The sequence below is a fragment of the Otolemur garnettii genome, unplaced genomic scaffold (genome assembly GCF_000181295.1).
Source record: "Otolemur garnettii isolate 467f Iridium unplaced genomic scaffold, OtoGar3 scaffold00001, whole genome shotgun sequence".
Classification (NCBI taxonomy): domain Eukaryota; kingdom Metazoa; phylum Chordata; class Mammalia; order Primates; family Galagidae; genus Otolemur; species Otolemur garnettii.
In genome coordinates, this window is record NW_003852396.1 from 61268187 (window position 1) to 61285025 (window position 16839).

At 40.0% G+C, this 16839-nt stretch overlaps 1 protein-coding gene across 1 annotated transcript in view; it reads left to right on the plus strand.

Moving 5' to 3' along the window:
• The window catches only part of CAT (catalase), a 39896-nt gene that overhangs the window by 2299 nt on the left and 20758 nt on the right, over positions 1–16839 (plus strand). Inside the window, exons 2-6 of the mRNA XM_003781225.3 lie at positions 8990–9161; positions 10743–10853; positions 12172–12302; positions 12843–12947; positions 13559–13684. Coding sequence (XP_003781273.1) covers positions 8990–9161; positions 10743–10853; positions 12172–12302; positions 12843–12947; positions 13559–13684 — 645 coding nt within the window. The remainder of the gene's footprint in view (positions 1–8989; positions 9162–10742; positions 10854–12171; positions 12303–12842; positions 12948–13558; positions 13685–16839) is intronic.

Genomic DNA, 16839 nt, shown 5'->3' on the forward strand with positions numbered 1-16839 from the left:
GGGTCCGGGCTGGGGATTCGAACCCGCCACCCTAGGTGTACGTGGCTGGCGCCCCAGCCGGTTGAGCCATAGGCGCCGAGCCATTAATCTGGATTTTTAAAGAAAAGAACTCACCTTTATGGGGCCAGGACTTTGCCATTTCCAAAGTGTTCTCTAAACCCTGGTTCACTCTGGAGTTTTCATGAGTACTTGGTGAACTGAGAAAAATATAGACAATGTAGTGAGATTTTCATAAAACAAAATATATTCATTTTCAAAGGACTCCCTTTATTTTCTGAGACTAGCTTGCTTCTTTCTTGTTTGGGAGAATCCCGAACTGTTGAATCATTAAGTCCTTTGCTGTTGATTTACCCGGCGAAGTTGCCCATGTGAGAAGCAGCTGACCCACGAAGCACACTGGAGGACTTGCAGTTGAAATACTGCTGTCTCCTTTGTCCGTGGCATCCCAGAGCACATTGTACATTGTTCTGATTGGCTGTCACATCAATGTCTTGTTCCTCAATTTTAGCTTCTCTGAGCAAAAGCTGCTTACTTCTTAGAGGTCAACCTTGCTGACCCCCGATCTTCCCCCCCAAAGAAATTATGCGTATGCCTCAGAACCTATATAATTTTCAAGCACTTTATTATAAAAACTTTCAGGCATTCAAAAAAGCTGGAAGAAGTATATATCTATCTAATTAGCATCTAGATTCTACATGTAACATTTTGCTATAAATCTTTTATACATGTTATTCCATTTGTCCATCCCTTCAGAAATCCAATAGTTCATTAATGTTTTCAGCATAATATTTCAGAATAAGTTATAGAGATCAGTATACTTTACCCCTAAACACTGAGCATACAAAGTAACAGCAGTTAATGTGTGTTTATATTTTTAAGGTAATATTTATATACACTGAGAAGCGTAAATTTTAAATGTACCTTTCCATGAGTTTTGATAAATACATATATCTGTGAGTCCTAAACTCTTATCATAAGATATAAAAGATTATATTCACTGTGGAAATTTCCTTCATGCTATTTCTTTGTCATTTCCTGTAAGGAAATGCCTAGTTCCTAGGCAGCCACTGTTCTGAATTTTTTTTTTTTAATCATTGATTTAGGCACTTGTTTGTGTGAGGCTTCTTCCATTCAGCAAACATCTTTTAAGATTCATTCAAGTTGTTTCATGTATCAGTAGTTTGTGCTTTTTGTTGCCAAGTAGTATTCTATTCTATGAAGATACCACCATTTGGTTATTCTGTTGCTGGATACCTCAACTGGTTCCAGTTTTTTGCCATTATGAATAAAGCTGCTGCAAAAATTCTTACACAATTTTTTTGGAGCATGTTTGCTTTCATTTCTCTTAGGAAATAGCTAGAAGTGGATTTGTTGGGTCATAGGCTAAGTGGATGTTTCAAGAAAAACTGCCAAGCCTTTTTCTAAAGTGCTTGTACCATTTTACATTTCATCAACAGTATGAGAGTTTAAGTTGCTCCACATCCTATCAACTTTTGGTGTTGTCAGTCTTAATTTCAACCATTCTGGTGGGTATGAAGTGATATCTTATTGTGGTTTTAATTTGCATTACTCTGATGGCTAAGGACACTAAGCATCTTTTCATGGGTATGTGTTTCTTTGAAATATATTTTCGAATCTTTTGTCCTTTTAAAAATTGGATTGTTGAGGCAGGACAGGGTGGCTCATGCTGGTAACCCTAGCACTCTTGGCCCTAGCCAAGGCGGGTGGATGTCTTGAGCTCAGTAGTTTGAGACCAGCCTGAGAACAAGATCCTGTCTCTACTAAAAATAGAAAAACTCACTGAGTCTTGTGGCAGGTGCCTGTAATTCCAGCTACTTTAGAAGCTGAAGTGAGAGGATCGCTTGATCCCAAGAGTTTGAGGTTGCTATGAGCTATGATGATGTCATGGCACTCTACCCAGGGCTAAGGAATGAGACTCTGACTAAAAAAGAAAAAAAAAAAAATTGGACTGTTTTTTTTTTTATTATGGATAGCGATAGTCTATATTTTAAGTGAAATCATATGAGAGCTAAGTGCTGTCACAATAGATTTGAACATGTAAAATGGTGTAAACATATTACAAATTTATTTTTGTTTTACATGATGGTCCAAATTTGTTTGAGTTTGAAGTGGATGGGTACACTGCTCCCCCACAATTATAGAAGGCTCCAGGCTGAAGGAGGCTTGTCCTTGGTCAACACATGGGTTTCAAGCTTGGATTGGGCATCGCCATCCAGCCACCAAGGGTTAAAAGCATGTAGTGGGATATTTAGGGGTGAGGGTCACTTCACTTACATTCCAAGAACTCTGTTCCAGGCCACACCTAACCGTAAGGGAAGCTGGGAAATGTGGTCTACTTCTGTGTCCAGGAAGCCAGTACCTCTGCATTATCCAAAACAGATGAGTACACTCTATATTTGGGGAAAATTCAGCCATTTTCTTGAGATGTGGCAATGGGCAGACAAGATCTTCTTTTAAAGAATATATCCTTTTTGCTTTCTGATATTAAAATATTCTCTCTGTTAGAAAATTACGACAGCGACAGAAGGTCATTTTTATTTTTTTGTTTTTGTATCTCTCCTTGCTTGATAAAGGCTTTTCTATAAGTGACCAGCTCTCTGTCAATATTCTCCCTTCTCTACTCTCTGATTAGTTTTGATCTTTTACTGGACTGGGAGAGCTTTACATTTGGGAACTACTACAGGAGGTAGTCTGTTGTCTCTACTCTCAAGAATCAGATGCAGAGTGCAGCTGGGTGTGTCCTCCTTTGGAACCAGAGTGCCAACCATTGTGAAAGGAATTTATTGGGCGTCTCTCCTTGTGGTCCAGTTTTGCTACTGACAAGTGAATTGGGAGTTTTGTAACCTTTAGGAAGTGAGTGTTCAGTCAAATGTGTGAGTGATAGGTCTGACTTCGATTCACTTAGAAATCCTTAATTCTCTTAACATACATTGGTGGGAAGGAAGCGGTTCTAAGGGTATTGTCAGTTGCTTGAATGGAACTGAAATGGGAACTTTGTTGCTCACAGCTTAAAAGTGCCCTGGATTTTCCTTTGGGATACTTAGGTTTAACAAGTTTAACAAGTATACTTAGGTTTAACAAGCCTTTGATCCATTACACATTGGAGAATTTGAATATTGCAAGCCTTTTTAATTCAGTTTCCTGATTATCTGGGAGAGAGCTTAGCCATTCCAGTTAGTGAGTGTAGACTGTACAGACTGTGAGGGTCTATATATTTTTTTAGCATAACCTGGATATTAAATAATAACTGCATTGACACTGCACTGCCAACATTCTGGATGGAGAAGGTGTGACTGAGTAACTTAACTCTTTGTACACATATGCTTTCATTCCTCTGGGAGGTATAGGCATAGAATTGCTAAGGTGTAGTGTGACCGTGGCAGAGACATTATGAGATCTGGAATAGAAGTTCCTAAGCTTTCACTTGCATTTTTTAGCTAATAATCACATGATTCTATAATTTTTTTCTAGGTAAGAGTGGCTGATGGCAAAATGTAAAATAAGCAAACATCTATTTTTGTTTCTTTTCCCTTCAGTTGTGTTCTTCATTGTCTTACTGCAGCTTCTTTTTTTTAATTTAATGTTTTTGATTTATTCATCAACACATATGTGTTTACTGCAGCTTCTAATACAGAGTAAAGGAAGCTTTACCTGTGCGCATCAGGGAGCCTTCATTTTTCGAGCCTGTCTGTCCAAACACTTCCATTTATTCCCTGCTTTTTGGGGAGGTTGAAAGACGAGGCCGTATCTTAGTGTTATCAGATTTAAGACAGTTTCAGGACAGATAAAAACACTTTTGCAATCCCTATTATTTTAGGTATTTTAAAGGTTTTCTTTTCAATAGGAGTATTCTGAATGCTTGCTAATTATTGAAAGCTAATAGTAGTATTTGGACATTTCTGGCTGAAAGCCTTGAAGTAGCAAAGTGAATGACTTGGCAGCTCACCAAGAAGAGAGGAAAATATCGACACCTATGGTGACATGTTTACTTTTGTACAAAATAATATGACGTAGCCTTGCTTGAAAAACATTGCTCATTGGCACGAGGGAGGAGATGTGTTCAGTTATTCTGTGCTCACAGGTCCATTTGACCTGAAATCTCACATTATCTTCCTTGCAAAAGGCAACTTTTACTATATTTTTTTCTGAAATTAAAACTACCCAGTAGTTCTATTCCCTGGGGTCCTTAGAAGCATTTTCTTTTGTTTCCCAGATCCCCATGCAGTTAAACACCACCAGGGAGAGGCAGTTTTTCACTTGCCTATTAAATGTATTAGCCTCACCCTTACTCTGTGCAATCGTTGTTAGCCTAAGGCCAGGAAGGGTGCAGCTCAGTAGCAGTCAGCATACTGCCTGCATTGTACTTTGTGCAGCACCAACAGTAACCATTTGTGTTCTTTTTCAAGAAAATCGTTTCATTTTTTTCTCACCTTTACTGGCGTTTTCTTTTTCCATGATATTTTATTTAGTACCTCATTTATTGAGTACCTTAGGTGGCTTGTATAGCATAACTGAGGCAATGAGTAAAGTAGAATGGAAACTTATTCTGGCTCATTGACTGAGAGTATCTATCAGACTCTCATAATGGGAGTGTCAGACTACCATTGACTTGTGCTGGTGGGGCCTGTTGGCTTAGTCAGGAGCATCATCTTAGGGTGTCAGGAATTTAGATGTGAAAGGAGGACATGGTCTAGCGAGGACAAGAGTGAAGTGAACAGGTCATTCTACTGTTTTGTTCTATGGGCCACAGGGAGATGCCCTTAGCTTTACTAGAGGGGTGGCGTGGGCAGGGCAGGGAGCTTGTCCTGGGATGGATGCCATGGATAACCAGCAGCCAGGGAGATGTAACAGGTACAAATGCTGCTTTTCCATACAGAGCTCCTAAAATTGTCCAGCCACAGAAAAGCTTTTCTGTCTTTAGAAAATTCTGGATCTAAAATGATCTTTCACTGATCTTGCAAGCAGTAATTGCAAGTTAGAGGAAATTTCTTTGCCCATCCAGGCTTGTTATATGTTCCAGGTTAAACCTATCCTGCAGCATTGAGATCCGGATGAAGTACTTACGTTCCCTGAACATATAGCATTAACCTTTAATGGGATTCATAATGCTGATCTCGCTGGATTATTGGGAGGCATAAGTGAGATAACTTGTGTGGTCCATTCCCTGTTTTTATTTAGTAAATCTTCATTGCATTGATTATTTTCAACTTAACAAATATACAGCATCCACTCCTCACCTGCTGATATCTTTCAGTTTAGGCCAGTTCCTCTTAGGTAATGTCCCCCTAACCGTCCCCTGAAGTCAGAGATCTTTTTGATGGTGTATGTTCTTTGGAGCCTCTGATCGGAGACGCAGGGGAAAGAACTGCAGACAGAATGATAAAGGGAGGCCGAGACTTGCTCTGGTTGGCCCGGCTAAACTTTACTGATTATCTTATATACTTTCCAACATTTAGTAAGAATTTAATACATATACAAAGAAGTGAAGTAACATTAGGAAGCTACTATTTAAGATTACAATTCAGTGTGAAGGTTGAGGAAAACATATACAATTGATTTTGTTTAGGGTAAAAACATAAGAGAGACAGGCTGTCTGTTCCTTTTAGCCCAAACTGGAACTAGAGATTATAATGTTAATGAAGGGGGAAGACAGAGAACAGAACCCAATGCTCGAAGCCCGGTTTGTCCACTCCCAGCTGCAAGAGACCCCGGCTGATTCTCTAGAATTCCTTAACAAAGAGAGTCTTTCTGCATATTTCTGCATATCTATGGGCAGGTACAGAAGCTCGATCTTTAAATAAATCTTTCTCGGAATCAATCTCCTGGGGGAGCACACTGAAGCAAACTGCCAGGTCTGAGCAAGGGGTGCTTTATCTCCTACATCTTTTCCTTTCTGGTTGTTCCCCGGACCCTCCCTTCCCTGTTGCGGACTGTTAAAGCTTTTCCTGCTGGGCTGGTTTTGAAGGTAAATTGTGTATATATGAGCTTGAATGAGGAAAGCCGTTATAAATCAGGACAATTTATCTGTTAGAGTGGGGAAGTGAAAGAGATTCTGAATGCTCCATTTGTAACTTCAAAACCCGGGTTTCATTTCTTTTTATTTAAAATATTTTTTATTAGATCAGAACTGTGTGCATTACTGCATTTACAGGGTACAACGTGCTGATTTTATATACAATCTGGAATGTTTACATCAAATTGGTTAACATAGCCTGCACCTTACTTATTTGATTGTGGTGTTTAGACATTTATACTCACAATCTTAATATATTTGACATGTACCCTTACAATATACACAATAGGTGAGGTTTCATTTCTTCACAGGATTGAAGGGGGTTGATTCCTGCATGGGCCAGGAGGGAGGATCAGTGATGGCTTAATTCCAGCATTCCTACTCTAAGAGTCCATGGTTCAGTGTCGTTAGGGAGGACCATGTCATACTCTGGTACTTTCATTCATTCATCCAGCTTATTCTGTACTTGCCTCCTTTGGGCGTGGTTTTTATCCTGGACCATATTACCCTGATCTGATGGTCATCAGGAGGGGATTGGAGGTGGTCTCATCTCTTTTGTAGTGGCAGCTTCTTCCCCGCATTAGGGATGTGAAAATGTCCATGAAACTCTCACCTGCTTAGCTTTACTTTTACTGAGCTCCTTGGTATCCTCTCACTCTTCTCCTTTATGGGGTATCCCCCTTTATTTTTTGTAAGCCTTCCTGGAGTACCTTGTTTGTATGGTAGAGAATTTAAGGAGGAGACAGAATTAGTTTGCACTGACTCTGTTACTATTTTAATTTTGTATCAGCCAAGAGCTCCAAGTCTCATGGTTCTCAATCCTGACTTCACTTTGGAATTACCTGGAGTTAAAAAAATATCCCAGACCTCACCAAGACTCTTTATATCTGAAATTTTGAGGGGGATGTCCCAGGGATTGGGATGCTTTAAAAACTTCTCCAGATGATTCCAGGGTACAGGTTTGGGTTTAAACTAAAGGGGAAGTTTTATAATTTTGCTCATTCTTTTTCTGATTCATTTAAAAACAACACTATAGAAGGTCACACGTGTCAGCAACATGTGTATCCTCAAAAGTGGGTTGGGATTGGCTGGTAACTGTTGATTGGACCCCTGAGTTTCTGATGGTCTGGAAGGGGCTCTGCCGCATGGGTTTAGGGATATTTAGGTGGTAGAGTGAGAGAGTGTGGATGGAAGAGTGTGCACCTGTCATGATGCACATCAGGTCATGTCTTTATAGTCCGTGAAACTGTAGTATGCATGTGCCTTGTGTACAGGCTGTTTGTTCCTTACGTTTGGCTCATCTAATTGACATAGTAACTCCGGGAGGCAGTAATTATTCTGTCCATTTTGTAGATGAAAAATTAAGACTTAAAAATAACTTGGTTGTAACTTGTAGCTACATAGCTGGTAATTGACAGAGGTAATTGGTGGACCCAGGCTCTGGTGCTGGCATTCATGGTTTCTCCTGGGTGCCATGCTGGCCTCTTCCCATTTTCATGGGAGTATAACTCTAGTGGACAAGGGGCATTTATGCTGTGTGAGAGTCTTGTTTATTCATCTTGCAGATTTCAAGATCTCTTTTATTTGGTGTCTTTTCTCAAACAGCTCACAGGACATTTAAAGTTTAAATGCTCATGCTTCACCATATCACCTTCTAGAGAAGAGGTGGGACCTTTAAGATGCAGGGCAGGTGTGCATGGGGAGTAACAGTTATTAATACATACTCCGCTCCAGGTTTGTGGAAATACGTACTAAGCAGAGCGCATTTCTCGGTGTGTGAAATTGGTCTGTTAGTAGACCCTATCGAGTTCTTCCTCGAGGTGGCTCAGCTTTGCTTCACCCATATGTCTCTCCTGATTCCCCAGTGACCAGACGCAGTTGTCTGTGTTCAAAAATACTGTATGACCATGGAACTAGATGATGCTAAGAGCTTCCCTGGGTCATATGGGACTTAAAGAATACTCCTCTTGCCTAGAGGAGGGACAGCAGAATGGCTTCTGATGCAACTGAAATTGGAGAATTGGGTGTATTAAAACAAGTTCTTTTTATTTTATCACTTTAGAGACAGAGTCTTATTTTGTCACTCTCGGTAGAGTGCTGTGGTGTCACAGCTCACAGCAACCTCCAGCTCTTGGGCTTAGGCGATTCTCTTGCCTCAGCCTCCCAAGTAGCTGGGACTACAGGTGCCCACCACAACGCCCGGCTATTACTTATTGCAGTTTGGCTGGGGCTGGGTTCAAACCCACCACCCTCGGTATGTGGTGCCATCGTCCTACTCACTAAGCCACAGGTGCTGCCCCAAATGAGTTCTTTATTATAGTAAAATAGCCTATCCCATTTCAGAGACATCTGACGTCTTTAGAACATTAATACTATAGTCCATCTCATGAGTAATGGTTTATTTTCAGTGACGATAAAAGCCATTGACTTTTCTTTTTAATTGAAAAGAGATGTTGTGAATAGCTGGCAGGTATTACTTAGAGAAATGAGTGCCCCTTACAGGGGGCACACTCGGACAGCCACAGCAGTGACAAAGCATCTATAAGTTCTCCCATGGCCTCTTGGAGCCCACCATCTTCTCCATAGTGGTTGAGACATTCACTTTCAAGCGTATCTGGTCCTTTGGGGATGCTCCTGTCTGGGGACTTTCTGTGTGGACTTGGAGGCTCTCTCTGGAGCAGGTGCTGAGAAATTGTCAGGCTTCCAACTGCCTTTCTGCTGTTCAGAGCACGTTTCTTAGCAGGTTGATGTTGAGATTTGTCAAGAATTCCTAAGACCTGACTGTAAATTTCAGGCAGTGGCATATATTGTATTATTTCTTTGGATACAGGAAATTTGAAAAGAATTTGGGCAGGTGGAATAAATACTGCAGAATAATGTGCCTCGTGACAATGTGAATGAAGAGTTTGATTGTACTGACTTACCTTCATTTTTCTTCCTTTTATGTTCACTTAGAAACCTGATGTCCTGACCACTGGGGCCGGTATCCCGATAGGAGACAAACTGAACATCATGACCGCTGGGCCCCGTGGGCCCCTTCTTGTTCAGGATGTGGTTTTCACTGATGAAATGGCTCACTTTGACCGAGAGAGAATTCCTGAGAGGGTCGTGCATGCTAAAGGGGCAGGTGAGAGCTGTGTTCATTGGCTGTAAAAGGATTCTTTCATAGCACTTAAGTCAAAAATTATTTCCCAAAGGCTTGGAGGACCTTAAATGGAAATGCCAGAGCTTCATTCTGGGAGAAAGGAAAAATATTCATCCTGAGGGGAATTAGTATTTAAATGATGGTTTTTCCTTAGATTGAACATTAGATTGAATCATAGTTTATTTTAAAAATGGTAATCTTTCAATTCTTCTATTATGCAGTTCATTGAAGGAATAAAAATATCTTAAGTCCTCACTGAATGATGTCAATAGGTTCTTAGAAACTGTAGCTTTAAGCAAATGATATAAAATGAAACCAATTTAAACCAAAGCATATTTCTAGTCTCAAACGTGTAATATTAAACTTTGAGATAAATGTGATCAATACATACCTTAACAAATTAAGATAATTATTTACCCCCTTATTCTAGTTCTGGGTTGCTGGAGCCTATCCTAGTAGCTCAGGGAACAAGGTGGGGACCAATCCTGGCTAGGACTCCTTTCCACCCAAGGGCACACTCACACAGCACATGCTCACACACACTCCCTCAGACTGGGACCATTTAGACGTGCCAGTCAACCTAAGGTACCCATCTGTGGGTTGTGGGAGGAAACTAGACTATTGGGAGAGAAACCCACGTAGACACGGAGGGCACATGCAGAGTGCACATGGACTGGCTCCAGCCAGGAACCAATTTTTTGTTCTCATCAATGTTATGACGAAGCAACATTGAACAAAACACCATTATTCAAGGACCTGCTGTACAGAAATACAGACGTAGACACGTGTACTGCAATGACACCTTAGTTTAAATGGTGCACTTACTGAATAAATACCGAAGTGAACTGTGAACTTGAGGACAGTTGTATTAACAAGTGGTGGGTTTGCGGGGGTTTTTCCTTTCCTTTTGCCCAAAACTTCTGTAAAAAATTTCTATTCCTTTTATAACAGACGCAAAAGATGGGGGTTGCATTTAAAAGAATACTAAAAACATTTTTTAGCTCCACGGGAAAGAGGAAAAAGTTTTTCTCTTAACTTGCTTACTTGGACTTCTGGCTAGGATTTCCAACTTTCTTAATCTCTTCTTTTTAGATAAGACTCTTCCCATCTTCTCCAGCTTTTTTGCATGTGTTTTTTCCATCATGACTTGCTGTGCTATTGAGTTTGTTGCCTGGCTCTGTGGCATCCTTGCTTTCCTGGTTAAGTGTTGGAACTATTCTTTCCCTGTATTTTCTCTTCTCCCTGTTCTCTTTCTCTTCTAGGTCCCACCTGTACTTCAAGGCCCTCTGAGGCCCTGTGTCCTTGGGTCAGTGTTGATTACTTTCAGCCATTCTCATCTCTTCCTCTTGGCTTCAGCTATGTGGTGCCTGGGTTAGCATTGAATGATATCATAGAGTTTGGCATTTCACCCCTGTAATTTTGTGTTTGGGCATTTCCCCTTCTCCCATCATATTGGAAGCTCCCAGAAGGCTGGTGTTACACCATTGGTTTCTCTCCTCCCCGAGATGCCTGGTGGTCTCAGGAATGGTCTCATGGTGGGGATTTCTGTGTCCTTTTCATTAGGTGCCTTTGGCTACTTTGAGGTGACACATGACATTACCAAATATTCCAAGGCAAAGGTGTTTGAGCATATTGGAAAGAGGACTCCCATTGCAGTTCGGTTCTCCACTGTTGGTAAGTCAGTCTATTGGCATGACTGCTGATGTGTAACTCAGCCTGCACCTTATCTGGGACGTTTATAACTTAATTTCCAGAAAAATGTATTAGAAAATAGGAAATAAGCACTTCTCCAAATTATAACAAGATTTTATAGGAGAAAAAATATTTGGGACATGTAGGAAGTTACTTAGTTTCTGTTTGTTGAGGTCTTAGGAAATCGCACTTATGCAGAGGCTACCTCTGCAAGTCTGTAACATTTGGAAACAGATTTCTTACAAGTGGTTGCCTCTGACGGAAGTATAGAGTAGGGATCTTGTTCAGTAACCACCACAACAGCCACCCTTCACTGAGAGTTAACTCTATGCCAACCATGGTTAGAGGCTTCACAGATATCATCTCTAATCTGTAGATCTGCTTTGCCGGGTGTGATTATTTGCATTACAGAGAGGTTAAGTGATTTTTCACGTTACAAAGCTAATACTAGATCTGTCTTACTACATCTCAATACACCACAAGGCATAATTAATTTTGTTTCTGTGTTAGCCTCTGTTTATTTTTAAAATACTCCGAATGCAAAAATAAATTAGGAATAAGAACCTATATTTTAACTCATTTTATTTTTTAACTAATTTTCCTAATATCAACCTTATCATTGTGACAATTTATTATTTTTGTTCACTACCTTAATCTTCATAACTATTCTCTCTTCCTTTATTTTGCTTTATTTTTAAAAAGGTATTGCTTTTTAAAATTTTTATTTATTTATTTATTTATCTGAGACAGAGTCTCACTTTGCTGACTGTGGTGCCACAGCTCACAGCAACCTCAAACTCCGGGCTCAAGTGATTCTCTTGCCTCAGCCTCCCGAGTAGCTGGGACTTCAGTGCCTGCCACAACACTTGGCTATTTTTAAAGATGGGGTCTTGCTCTTGCTCAGACTGGTCTCCAACTCCTGAGCTCAAGGAATCCACCCACCTTGGCCTCCCAGAGTGCTAGGATTACAGGCATGAGCCTCTGTGCTGGCCTCTCTCTTCCTTTATTTTAATTAAAATTTTAGTTACTTGTTGGAACAAAGTTATCTTAGGTTGAATAGATAACCTCTCCGCTATTATTGCATATACTTTCTTATTACTCTCAATTAATTCCTTTGTTTGATTTGTAGGCTGAATTAGCTGGTGGGTGGTAGAAGTAATAACCTCAGGCACTTAAATACCTGATTTACTTCCAGGAAGCGGATTGAAAAGGGTAGATCCCAATGTCTCTTTATGACTTTAGGCTTATTGGATATAAAGTACTTTGGTTGATGTTTCATTTTCCCATTTGAATATTATAGCTGGAGAATCAGGCTCAGCTGACACAGTTCGTGACCCTCGTGGGTTTGCAGTGAAATTTTACACAGAAGATGGTAACTGGGATCTTGTTGGAAATAACACCCCAATTTTCTTCATCAGGGATGCCATATTGGTAGGTGATAGAGTATTTTGTACTCTCCCAAATTTTTTTAATTTAAATTGATATTCAAACAGATTGGCATTTGAGGAGGAACCCCGAGAAAGGCAGAAAGAAGAGAATTTGGGCTGTCTGGATTGCCTTTTTAGATATGTTTTTCTGTATTTAATAGGATCAAGTAATAATACTTACCATGGGTCTTAGATTTGATGTTTCAAGATTCATTGACTTCATGGGAATTAAGTTCAGTTTTCCTTGCAGAGCATTGATGATTAGTAAAAAGAGGGACTTTGCCCTAGAACAAGTATGAGGGGTGGTCCATTTTTTTCCTTAAAGAGACGCTATAGCTTTGAGTAGATTTGAAATACTGTCGGGTATCATGGCTACTAATTTTATATGCTGATTAAAGTTTATTTTATGGTTTGGCAGTTTAAAATTCCAGGGTTATGTTTAGAATTATAATCTATAAGGCTAGGAGCAGGCCATGTATAATGTAAGACACTGTAATTCCCGTCAACTTAGTTTTTGGATTTTTTTCTCTCTTTTTCCATTTAGTTTCCGTCCTTTATCCATAGTCAAAAGAGAAATCCTCAGACACATCTGAAGGATCCTGATATGGTCTGGGACTTCTGGAGTTTACGTCCTGAGTCTCTGCATCAGGTGGGAATATTTTCTTCCGCTGTAGGAGGTGTTAATTTTTCCTCATGTTGTATTTCTCCACTTTGGGATATTTGATTGGAATTGGCGTCTATCTTTTATTTTTAGAGGTTTCGGCAGATTTCTGGATCATGAAGAGTTTTATAATGACTGATTTTGTTAATTGTCCCCTATTTAGAGACCTTAGTGATGATAATAGATAGCTAAAAGCATTATCAGTTAATATTTAGCAGTATCAAGAATTAAATTCTCAAAAAAAAAGAATTAAATTCTCTAGTCTGAGGTCAAATGCTGAATTAGGGAAATGAGGGGAAAGTAGTACCATTTGCTACGAAAATCAATTTTGAATAACAAGATAGGCTATTTTTCAGACTCTTTTTAGCTTTCCTTCACGACATTTTGAGTCATGCTGGTAATGATTTATATATCACTGTGCTCTCCAGTTCTTCTGTGTATTATCATCTGCATATGAGATGATAATGGTAACCCGTCCCATTGGAAATTGCCTAGTGTGTTTCATGTCATTAAGGGATGTTCTGGAAACAGGAATGTCCTAAAAATCTAGGATGTTTTGATTTAAATGGAATTTTAGGCTTTCTGTTTCTATTTCTTAGGTTTCTTTCTTGTTCAGTGATCGAGGGATTCCAGATGGCCATCGTCACATGAATGGATACGGATCGCATACTTTCAAGCTGGTGAATGCAAGTGGAGAGGCAGTCTATTGTAAATTCCATTATAAGGTATGTGAGATTGCCTTTGGGGCAGAGGATATGAGACTCCTACCACACATCTCTCCTTATTTCTCCTAAAGGATTGAGATTAAGGCTTCCCCTACATTTTTTTCACCTCCATCCCCAAGGATGGCAGGTAAGGATCTAGTTGATTGGCACCATGAGTGTTTTGTTGGCCATCACCTGAGTGGAAAACTTCACACTGCCTAATAAAAATAGTTGTGTCAGGAGACTGAGGCAGGAGGATCATTGGCTTAGGAGTTTGTGGTGGCAGCAAGCTCTGGTCATGTCATTACTCTTATGCCAGGCAACCAAGCAAGACCCTGTGAGTGTCTCCATAAATCATAAACATTTAGGGAAAAAAAGTTCCTTTTGTGCTGGCCCTCTGGTTTAATGATTTTGGTGTTATCAGGTTCACCATGAGATTGTACCTTTCTCCCTGGAGCGGGAATAGATAAGATTTTGGTTTGGGCTCATAGATAAGAAGGTAATACAGGCCTCTAGGGTGAAGGAAATTTCCATCTAGTTTAGCTTTTCTAGAGTACTTTGTTGGAGTTTGTGGTGAAACTGTTTCCGGATGAAGAGAGTCCGGCCGCCTGTCATTGTCAGCCAATATGCAGAGTCAAGGATAGGACCAAACAAGCTTTATTTGTCAGAAGAGCAGCGATTCTGGAGAACAGTCCTGCCTCAGTTACAATTCTAATAACTTTTATAATGAAATATAAAGAAACCAACCTAGAAAATTTTAACTTTTGCTGATAGGAAGTAACATCAACATAGTCTCCATTCTAACAATACAAAATATTTAAACAACAGAAGTATGATTTTTACTTCAACCAAATATCTAAGAGAATCATCAGAGAAGATGTCATATCATCAAAGGAACCTTTACTAATATGATGACATCTGTTATCTCTGTGTGACTCCTTCTCAGAGTCTCCTTGAGGGAAACATCCTCATAATCAGGAGAGATCTTAACTAGATAATCACAGATATGTGGGGAAGGCTGAGCGGGTCAGCTGTGCTGCTTCAGCTTAGCTTCTCAGACTCCATCTTGCAGGCCCCCTTTCTGGCTTCAAATCCTAGAAAACAGCAGTGTTAGGATGCTTTACCTTTCCTAGTCCTGAGTCGTTGTCCTGAGCACAGATATCTTCAGGGGTCCAGAAGGGGTCCAAGGCAGATTGGAGCACATACCAATGTCACCGTCATGTCCAAGATCTCATGTTACTTTTATGAAAGCATTTCTCCTACCTTAGTAAGTCATCCATTCATTTATTTAGCATTTATTGAGTTTAAACAAGGCAAATAAGTAAAAATTAATTACAAATATCAGAAAACATAATTATACTTTTTTATTACATTCATATAGTCAGATCAAATCAGTTATTGATCTGGGGAAACTATTGAGAACCTTTTAATCAACTGAAATGTTTTAAAGGGCCCTCTTTGTATGATTTTGGTGCTTTTATTAGAAGTGTTATTATCTGTCTCCAGGGTGTTAGAGATATTCCCACAGACCTTCAGAAGGTTAGTTAAAAACAGAGACCTGAGAACTTCCGTTTCCAAGTACTACTGCTAAAATAAGCAGACAAAACTGGGCTCATGACAAATACAGTCTCCCTCTAAAGACATCCAAAATCTCTGTTTTCTTCTATCCTGTCTTAATCTTTGTTTGCACAACTAATGTAGATATATCAAACAGGAAAAGTGTCACCTTTCTTTCTATTTATGATTTAGATCTATAATCTTTGACAAGGAATATTTTTAAGAAATAGTTGACCCCAAAAGGGAAGTATTTGCAGTTGCCAAAAAGAGAAGTATAGTGTCACGTAGAGCAAGACTGAATAATTGCAGGCTAGTCGGTAGCTTTGGAGTTAGGCCAGCCTAAACTTAAGGCTTCCCTCTCCTAGAGAGCTATGGCCCTGGAGATAGTACAAGTACAAGCACAAGTTCTTTGCACTCCAGTTCTTCTCACTGTAAACCTGGGGTAGTACTCTAAGCTGTTCACAGGTCTGGGTGGCTTATGAGTCTATTCAGCAGAGAGTTTGGAGGTAGCCTGAAATCTGCATGGAATCATCTGTCTAGGTTATTCTGATCTATAATTATTCTTTTCTTTTTTTTTTTTCTGAGACAGAGCCTCAAGCTGCTCACAGCAACCTCCAACTCCTGGGCTCGAGCGAGTCTCCTGCTTCAGCCTCCCAAGTAGCTGGGACCACAGGCGCCCGCCACAACGCCCGGCTGTTTTTTGGTTGCAGCCATTATTGTTTGGCAGCCCAGGCTGGATTCGAACCTGCCACCTTAGGTGTATGTGGTTGGCGCCTTAGCCGCTTGAGCCACAGGCGCCGAGCCTAATTATTCTTTTCTAAACCCAAAGGGCTTTAGTTAAAATTACAAAGGTAATAATAATGGTACCTGCATCCTACTGCTTTGAAACTTATCTCTTTGCAAAATTTAATTCATTTAATCAGACTATTTAATGTAGTAGCTCTTTGAGAGATATGGAGAAGGTGACCTTCATTTTTTAATAGTGAAGGTGACTTCACTTCTGATCCAATGGTAAGAAGAGTTCAAACCTTGCCACTGACTAGAGAGAGTTGAGATTTACGTGGTAGAAATAGACTAGGCTTCATAGTGGATTGTTGCTAAGGAAATCTTTCCAGAGCACTTGGCTTGTTGGGAGTCTTTTGGAATAAGGTAGACAAGGTCAGTCCACTAACGAGCAGTATGGCATGAAGATAGCACCACTTGTGAAAGTGACAGAACTTCTTTGGGTTTTAATGGCCTGTTTAGAAAGTCAAAATATGAATTTTACCTGCTCATGGTCAGAGAGCTGGCTCAGAGCAGCAAGTTCCTTAAGCTCTAGGAGATAGGATTCTGTGATTATTAAAAAAAAAAGGCAGCGGTGATGGTATAGAGATTCTAGCTGAGCACAATCTCAGTAATTGATTTGAGCTATCATAAAATGGGAATTAAAAATTACATTCAAAAGAGAAGCCCTTTCATTTTATTGGTCTTTTGCTTATTTTTAAAATGTTTTGAGTTTTCTGACTCCAAAAATAACATGAGTAAAAAATTTAAATAATATGGCTCGGCGCCTGTGGCTCAAGCGGCTAAGGCGCCAGCCACATACACCTAAGGTGGCGGGTTCGAATCCCCAGCCCGGG